This window comes from Adiantum capillus-veneris, chromosome 4, assembly GCF_014529385.1.
Source record: "Adiantum capillus-veneris isolate H3 chromosome 4, ASM1452938v2, whole genome shotgun sequence".
In the NCBI taxonomy this organism is placed as follows: domain Eukaryota; kingdom Viridiplantae; phylum Streptophyta; class Polypodiopsida; order Polypodiales; family Pteridaceae; genus Adiantum; species Adiantum capillus-veneris.
The window spans coordinates 157,686,872-157,696,630 of NC_140934.1; the positions used below are offsets into that span (position 1 = coordinate 157,686,872).

Below are 9,759 nucleotides of genomic sequence, written 5' to 3' on the forward strand. Positions count from 1 at the left end.
TCCACCTTCGAAGGTGTTTGAGGCCTTGGCACTGAGGCTTGGGATAGTAAATGCTTAATCTAATTAGCAATAGAAGGAACCCCTTCGGTGAGTGAGAGAAGATCATATAGAGTAGGCAATACAAGAGTTTTGAATAGGGAAGTCAATGCATACGAGGACTCCCAAAAAACATCATCGTTTCTTTGAAGACGGATAGTCCAAAGCATGTGTCTCATGAAACAGTTCCAAAGTAACACATCCAATCTATGACATTCCCCTAGAAGCACCTCCGTGCTAGTTAGTGGTTGTGGATGTAAAGGAAGGATTTCTCGATAGATGAGGTTTATAATAGGAGCATTTACAAGACACGAGAAAAATAGGTTTTCCAAGCTTTCTTCTTGGGACTAACACCTAGAACATAAGTCATTTCCAAAGCCAAATCTAGTTGCTTTTCTCATAGTCCAAACAGCTTGATGGAGGATCAACTAGAGAAAGTGGCTTGTCATTTGAATAAGAAAAGGCCCAAATGGTTGAAAAATTATATTGGCCATTGATGAGAATTCCATTGGATTCTCCAACTTCTATTGAGAGCGAGGAATAAAAGAGGATCGAATACTCTACAATTAGAGGCACTGTCTTTCCATAAGATAAGGGCATAGCCTTTCAAGTGAATTTGAAGTATGTTAGCTCATAAATATGAAATCTTTGTGGAGCCTATCAAGGTTGGGGGCTGAGGGGCAACCCATCCTTGCCATCCATCTAGAAATTATTCTCATGCAGATTTGTGAAGCTTGGTCATCGGATTGATGTCACCTCAACAATAGTCAAGAAAACCCAAACCCCCAAGAATCAACAAGCTCACACCACCACACCTGGAATGAAAACAACACTGTGCATACTACAAGCGCTAGAGGAGACACCCCTCAACAACAGAAAGTGTACATAGTGGATGAGTTCTCAACACATCAGCAAGCAGAATGTGTACATAGCGAATCACTTATCGACAAGTTAATAACTATAATCTATCATTGCCACCCTCCCCTTGACTCTTGAAGGCCGTGGTCGCTATGCAGTGGCATGGAGTCAGGGGAATGGTCTGCAAGGGATCATTCCCTACACCATGATACTACTTACAAAAACCAAAGTGGCTGCTCTCAAGAGGTGCGCACATGAACATATTTTCATGTCGTTGCGGCTCCAGCGTCCGACGTGGCAGTCAATTTAAAGCCGTAGTGTTTTTCACGCGAAAGTAGGGCAGTGAAAGGGTCCGCACATGAGCTCCTGTACAGCCATCATTTGCCTTCTCCGGCCTTTTCGGACGTGGCCGCCAGAGTATTCTTGTGCACATGAAATAACAAAAAATCATTTCTTCAATTATTGGCTGCCGCAATGTCAGCGCCAATAAGCAGTGGCTGCCTGGCGTAGACGCCACCCTAGAGATGGAGGCTGGATACCTGCAATACGGAAGTCCTCGGTGCACTACACATAACCGAGTTTGCCTAGTATGTGCAGCCTACTGCAATCTATTCGATTAACCCAGAGAGAGAGAGAGAGAGAGAGAGAGAGAGAGAGAGAGAGAGAGAGAGAGAGAGAGAGAGAGAGAGAGAGAGAGAGAGAGAGAGAGAGAGAGAGAGAGAGAGAGAGAGAGAGAGAGAGAGAGAGAGAGAGAGAGAGCGATCTATATCACGTCATAGCCAGGAACTGTATAATGGCAGCTAGGTTTGACTACATATAGTGGATTCGGAGCACAAGGAGTGGCTGTTGGAGATTGCATTTTTCAACCACCTGCATGGCGACATACGATAATTCACAAGCAATTCAAGATTCAATTGCAATTCTTTCAATGTTTACAGAGGACAGTTCACACAGTAATGGTGCGCAATATTAAGCTCGACGATTATTGCACTTTGTAACAGCTATCCGATACCGCCTTTACCTTTAAGCTCTCTTTAAGCCACGTCAACAATCCAAACTATCTATTGTTGCATGCACTGTTCGGCCCAAAATTCTACATTGTCGGAATTTGCAAACAATGAATTCATTGCTTGCATTCTATTGGATCATTGCAGAGCTGGAAATCCACGGCTCCACTCCTACCCCAAGTGCAACATCAAAAATGTTATTTACTGCTCTAGTAATCTTTCTATCCATGGCGTCGCTATCCATTTTTGATCAACACCTCGAGGTACTTGCTAGAGTTCGAGAGTGGTGGATATTCCCGGGCCAACACGCATTTTGGTTCCGAGTGCAAAGGCAAGTCTGGATCCGCGAGGAGGATTACACAGATGATATTTTCATGAAAAGGTACCGTATGCCTGAATCGGTTTTTCAAATTCTTTTACAAGCTATTGTGCCTTTTCTTCCGTCGATCGATAAAGATAATTTCGTTCGTCCTCCGATAGACCTAGAACTGGCTCTTAATTTTACCCTCCTTAGGCTTGCCCACATCGATTCCACCACTCACATTAGTGATACCTTTGGTGTCAGAGAATCAACTGTGCATAAGTACTGTAACATCATGGTGGACATCCTTGCCACACGGTTACATCCTCAATACATCAGTGTGCCGTCCGCTGAGCGGCTAGATCAAATTATAGCTGAATTTTCGACCATCACTATGTTACTGAATGTGTGTGGCGCGATAGATGGCACTCACATAAGGTTGGCTAGGAGAGAAACGTCATGAAACTCCTACACAGTATTGGTGTAGACCGCTCCTAGTCAAGGACCCTCGGATGAATTCAACCGTCACATTTCCAGAGGACGCGTTGTAATTGAAAATGTTTTTGGCATCATGAAGAACAGGTGGCAAATTTTGCAAAATATGCCGGTGGACCTTAGTCGAGCTCCAACTTATGTGATTGCATGTTGTGTGCTTCATAGTTTTTTGGCCGAGCATGGTGTGCATGCCGTGGATAGAGAAGTGCAGTTTGATCCCCATCCAAATATTTTGCCCGCTCCAAGAAGTGCTAGGAGAGAGCGTATTCTAGGTCAGAGAATACACAACATTCTATATAGGGAATGGGTTGCCATATATCAATTAGCGAATAACAATGCCAAATGAGACTCACAGGAGTGCTAGGCACTTGTCCAATGTAGTGATCCACATAGTTGGTATGTGTACTCTACCACCCTGTCTCCATGTTTAGGGTTTCTATGTTCATATCCCAAAAAATAACTCACTATCCCAGTGTCTACCTTTCTCTAACTTCATCTCGTGGTAACTCCCACTCAATGTCATACTGTAACTGCCAACCACTCTAACTATTGCCCTAACTACCTGTCTCTCTCTCTAACTCTCACAATAAGGCTAACTCTTTCTCTTAATCACTCCTCGGCAATCCAGAGCTTCGTTCCCTTGAGGAGGCAAGATTGACGTAACAACCTCAAATGCTGTTCTTTGTCCTTGAGAGTAAGGGTGCATTGCTATAGTGGCAAGCATTTGTTTGTGTTGTTGATCCAAGAGAATGTTTTGGGGTCGATGGTGACTGGTTGAAGTATGTCATTGAGCTTGAAGATTTCTTCTTCGAGAGTATCCTCGATGCTACAACATGGTGATGGGAGTCCCTCGATCCTAACTTTGAGACCAAGGGATTCTTGTAGCTAGCATTCTTGAAGAGCTGCCTGTAGCTCGATGTCAATTATCTTCGTGATGCCATGGGTTACTTTGTGGAGTTCCTTATGGACCGTGAACATGGATTCGTTGAGGGATGTTTCGACCTCTCGTGCTTTCACTAGGAGAGCTTGCCTCTCTGCTTCTTTTGTATTATCAAGCTTCTATAGGTGCTGCTTGAGAGAAACATTTCCCCCAATGAGCTCCTGAATCTGAGCCTCAACGGCTGAGATTCTTGCTTCTTGGAGGGCGAGAGGATCCTTCTTGGGTGTTGATGCCACTGCAAGAATGCTCCTATGCGAAGGGAGAGCTGGCGCGCTTGGGGTGGACATCGTCCCGGAACGGTTACTTATCATAGGCCTGTGTTTTCTCTAAAGGGTTCCACTAATTAGATGGGCATCCACTGATACAACTCGATCGTCGTGATCAGGCATAATCTCCAGTATAACCACCTAAGGTCGGGACCTGCTGAGCAGGCCACACAGGCAATGTCGAGATTTTTGGGCCTGTTGCTCAGCAAAACTAGTATTGCTTGAGGTTGGACTTGCTCACTCATGTAAATACTTGTCGAGCATGTTGTTCCATACCTGCTGTCGAGCGCAAAGGGCTGCTAGGCAAGCGTGCAAGCGGTGTCAAGCATGGCCATTTCGGACCTGAGAGAGAGAGAGAGAGAGAGAGAGAGAGAGAGAGAGAGAGAGAGAGAGAGAGAGAGAGAGAGAGAGAGAGAGAGAGAGAGAGAGAGAGAGAGAGAGAGAGAGAGAGAGGAGGGAGAGGTAAGGGAGGAAGAGATGGAGGAGAGAGGGAGGAAGAGATAACTTGATAGAAATGTGATAGAGATAGAAAGGAGAGGGGGGGGGAGAGAGAGAGAGAGAGAGAGAGAGAGAGAGAGAGAGAGAGAGAGAGAGAGAGAGAGAGAGAGAGAGAGAGAGAGAGAGAGAGAGAGAGAGAGAGAGAGAGAGAGAGAGAGAGAGAGAGAGAGAGAGAGAGAGAGAAGGAGGGAGAGGTAAGGGAGGAAGAGATGGAGGAGAGAGGGAGGAAGAGATAACTTGATAGAAATGTGATAGAGATAGAAAGGAGAAGGAGGGAGAGAGAGAGAGAGAGAGAGAGAGAGAGAGAGAGAGAGAGAGAGAGAGAGAGAGAGAGAGAGAGAGAGAGAGAGAGAGAGAGAGAGAGAAGGAGAGAGGGTGCATGTGTGTAGAGAGAGAGGGGTAGTGTGTGTGTGAGAGGGAGAGGCAAGGCAGAGAGAGTGAGTGAGAGAGAGGGTGTGTGTAGAGAGAGATAGATAGATAGAGAGTGTGTAGAGAGAAATAGAGAGAGAGAGAGAGAGAGAGAGAGAGAGAGAGAGAGAGAGAGAGAGAGAGAGAGAGAGAGAGAGAGAGAGAGAGAGAGAGATGTAATTTCAATATAATTACAAGGAGAAGGTAATTTTATTACATACTTTTAGCTTAACAAAAAGTGGATTCTTACAAAATAGCTATAAATACAAGATTGACAACCATTCTTTTCTCTCAAGCCAAGCACCTCTTCCTTGATTTCCCTCATAGACTACCTCTCTCTCTCTCTCTCTCTATCATGCTCACACACCAACTCTCTTTCTTTAACTCTCCGTGTTCTTGATCTCAATCCCTCCCTCTCCTTGTAAAGGCTCGCTATCTTTTTCACAATGACATCATCATCACGTAACGATGTTTTGCTATTCAAGAATGCAATCAATTATGCAAAAACCACCTCAGATAACGAGGAGGCTATGCACATTGCAAGGACACCACAAAAGACTAAGGACAAAATTACCCACCTTATTAATTATACAGATAATGGACTTACATACCTGGGAGAGCTCGAGTCCAAACTTGATGACGATCAATGCTACCAAGTAAGTGACCTTTTGGTTGCAGGCAATGCGATCAAGTACGTGGCAAGGAAGCTTCTTGAGGGTGGATACCTTACCAGTTTAACAAGGAGCAGAATTATCAGTTTGGTGATGTCAATATACCACTTCATACTATGGGCCAAGTTTTGTGGTCTTGGCCAACATTGACACAAAACTTGTCAACTATTAGGTCTCTAAACCAAGTGAACTAAGGATACTTGGTTTGGGAACGAGTTTTAATTACCTATAGCATACTATTTTTCGATAGTTTATTTCATAATACCCAAATGTCTATGTTTGTAATGGTTTCTTGTTACTTTGTAACACCAATATCTTTTTTGTAATGTGGATCGGACAATTTCTTTTGGGTTCGTAATGCAAATATCTTTTTTGTAATGCTGGATAACAATGACATTAGGAAACCAAAACCACCTTATCAGATTAAAAAATACAAATAAAAAATCATTCGATTTGTATTTCAAAAACTTATTACAAATACTAATAAATTTTAGGGTTAATATAATATACCCATAACTCTCCTAAACACAAATTATACACTTTCACTCTCATTTTTCCAATCTAGTACTTATTTCTTGAAGTTTTCTATCATGTCATGCACTATAGTCTTCCCCTCCTTAGAAAATGCTTTTCAATTTACCAACGAGAAGATTATTTTTGAGGTTAGATATCTACAAGAACATGTTGCAGCACAAACATTGAGTGCTTTACATTCCATTGTCATGGTTGGGAGTGAAGATAGTGCCACTAGAGAAAACTAGCAATCACTTGGGAGAGGAGTTTTAGGTTGTGGACGAATCTCTCTCTACAAAGTTCGTGGTGGTGGTAAAAGATGGCATAGTATCAAATGCAAGTGGGATGGTTGCTCCTCCTATGGACGCTCCCTACATAGACCTTACTAGCCCAATTAAGGATCAACTTTATGGGGAGCAAGCATTGAAAGGAGAACAAATAGGATTTTATCTTTTTTTAGCTTAGTGATGAAGCCAAACACATTAACAAAACTTTTTTCAAAGATGGTGTAAACCAAACAAGTGCAAGAAATTCCAAAAATATACAATGGTAACATGGTATTTGAGTGTCTATTGACCTTAGAGAAGGTTCATCCAATGGATTCAATGGAACATAAGTACAATCCACACCACTGGACCAAACCACAAACCTCAAACATTGCATTTCCTAGTGTGTCCCAAAAGTAATTGTATATGTGCACTAAAATGTCTCAATGAAAATTGTCCAGAATTAGCTAATTTTGGAAAGTCAAACACCACATATTTCAATGGTAGCATGCTCAAATTACCTTGTATGGGTGCGTTATGTGATGGACATGGGGGCAAGTTTACTTGTCACTATTGTGGACAACCACCCATTTCACTACGTACATGTGATTGCTTTGTATATTATGTCATGCCAAGGGATGAAAGCATGAATAGATTGATAGTACATCAAGGGAATCACCAACATGGCATGAGGCATGGTACATCCAAAAGACTCACTAATAAAACCAAAGAAATGGTTTCACAAGTCCTTAGTGTAGACAGACATGCAGGTGCACAAAATGCAGGAATGTGTGTGGCAAAGCAAATTGTGACAACAACTTTGATGCAAGAAGGGAGCTCTTGCCATGTTCTTGGCGAGCAAGAATTTCTAAATGTTGCTAAAGCAATGGGCACTTTAGTGAAGGAAAACTTGCAAGGATGATTTTTTGTTGCTCTTGTTTGTGCATATTATTTGAAGTAACTAAATTTTGTGATATAGGTTTTGTAGGTCCATGTCAGCAAAACAAGAAATGGCCCATCAAAGAGAGCTTTGGTGTAGATTCCCTATTGCAGCTACAAAGAGATTGCACATGTGAATTTTTCAAAGAAGAAGATTTATTGGGCAAGGAAAAAAAGGAGAGCGGTGCTTTGTATTAAAAATGTCTACGATTGACTCCGCCTTTGGATTGGATTTGGTCAATCGGATGAGACATAGTGGAACTAGAGATCTTCGACACACTTGAGTGTAGTTTGATCACTCACCGAGTGGCAAACTGGGTGACCATGGAATGCCATGTGTACAGTCCCCAAGGTTCAATTTTTCAACATTATATTTTTCAAGTTTGACATATCTCAAGAAACAACTATTAATATATATACTAATATGAATTTCTTACATTATAGCATGCACGACTTCCTCACTGTTGCAACTTGTTAGATAAAAGAGCTTGGACATGGAAGCACAAATCCTTTTTTGGAAGTGCATAAATAAAGTTATGGAGGGCCATGGATGTGAGAAAGCAGATTTCCATGGATTCATGGCCGACAAAGCTCAAGCCAATTGGAATGCAATTTGTACTATGTTCAATGGTAGGAAATAAAATGTTCTACAACATCAAGAGAAATCTTGCCTTTTTCATTGGAAGCAAATCATGGTGGTTCACACAACAAAGTAAATTGTTTCTTCATCTCAAGAAACTCACAAAGAAATGTGCAAAAAGTGGTGTTTAACCCCCTCTAGAGAGGAAACAACATAAGAGGCTTGTCTCCTTCAAGGATGGTGGCAAAATGGACATTACATGGATAAGAACATCCCCGCAATGGACTCCTGGTTGATTTGGTGGGATGTGTGTATTGCACATTGGGGGAGCATCATGATAGCAGTGGAGATAAGTAATGATGGAGCAAACACTCAAAAAACAAACTTGACTACAAGTAAGTGTGGGGGCTAGCTTGCAGGTGAGGGATTCAAAAAAAAAATCTCATTATATGATGCATGTACTTCATATATGATTAATGCAATACTACAAAGCACAAAGGAAGTTTCTTAATCTCAAGGTAAACATATTGGAAGGGTCCTTCATTAGAGAGACTTAAGGAGAGAGTTTTGCCTAGTCCAGTGCAAGTGATAAGAGTAGTCAATGAGGCTACATCTGAAACACCCATGTATAAAGCTCGTATACCTCTTCAAGGAGACAAAGAAACCATTTATTAGAAGCAAGGGACATTGATTGTGATTGATGTTGAGGATGACTCCATGCATAGACCAGAGTACAATGCAAAAACACGTGACCTTACATCCCATGCAAGGCCAAGGAAGATCAATTTCAGGGAGGACTCAGGGACTGGAGATGGGAGTGATAATTCCAAAGACAAGGCAAAGGTTTGTGTTTTGAAACAAAATTTCAATGAAGCTATGTGGGTAATTAGAAGAAATCCTCTTGCAATCATGTAACATGTAGTGGCACTCCCAATGGTGGAAACAGATGTGAACAAAATATAGTGGCATGTAGTAAAGGGACTCTTGTACCATCATTTGAGGGATATTGAAAACATCCAAATGGTATACTTAGGAAATGGTTTTGGTTTTTTCCCAACCATGTTATTCATTGTTATGTGGTGGATCATAACATAGATCCAAGGCCAACTCCTCCATCGACAATTTGGCCGGCTGATCTAGGAACAAATCTTACACATGATGAAGTTGAGATATTGTGTGAAGGAGGATTTCAAGTGTAGATGGTTGGAAAAGAACAAATGGGTACAACTACAATGGGGACTCCTCCTAGGATGGAGGTGATTCCTCTTTTGCTTCAACAAAAGTAGGTAGTAGTGGTTTAATACTAAGCAATGGCATAAGAGTCAATTTTTGTAGTTCATTTCAGAGGAGGCAACAAAGAAAATTGGTTTGCCTCTTGGTTTGAAGGCTAAGGTGATTGAAGAGAAATCCATCTTAGAAAACATAAATGAAGTCTTAAAGGTGGAGTCTCATGCAAGAGACGGACATGTGGGGTTGTATGAGGTGCACATCAAGGATGAGCCCTACTAAACATGCCCCGATTTCACTGACAAGGAAACCAAGCAAAAATCTTATTGGCTTGCAAGCACTAGTACTTCATTTTCTTAAGAGTGCTTGGATTGAGCTAAAATGAAAACATGTTCATGCATCAGCCTGTGCTAGGCAAGGTAGATGTCTACAATGCTCTTAGCCATGAACGCACATATCCAAACTTAGAGTAAAGCCCAATGATTGACTCCTTTCTCCGCCATGTATTGCCTCTAATGAAGTTGGTTTTGATTATTTTGGCTATATCTACAATGCTCTTAGCCATGAACACACATATCCAAACTTAGAGTAAAGCCCAATGATTGACTCCTTTCTCCGCCATGTATTGCCTCTAATGAAGTTGGTTTTGATTATTTTGGCTAAAAAATCCTTATTTAATGATTAGGGTGTGTTTTGTTCCTTCTATCTATGTGCTCGCCAAGGAAAGAATTCTATGAGAGAGAGAGAGAGAGGA

General features: G+C 41.8%; 1 protein-coding gene across 1 annotated transcript; it reads left to right on the forward strand.

The window, feature by feature from the left end:
• The first annotated feature begins 2,095 nt into the window (after nt 1-2,095).
• LOC147460210 (uncharacterized) lies at nt 2,096-3,043 on the forward strand. The gene is made up of 2 exons (XM_086509984.1): nt 2,096-2,524; nt 2,936-3,043. The coding sequence occupies exons 1-2, from the start codon at nt 2,096-2,098 to the stop codon at nt 3,041-3,043; spliced, it is 537 nt and encodes a 178-aa protein (XP_086366110.1).
• The last annotated feature ends 6,716 nt before the right edge of the window (nt 3,044-9,759 follow it).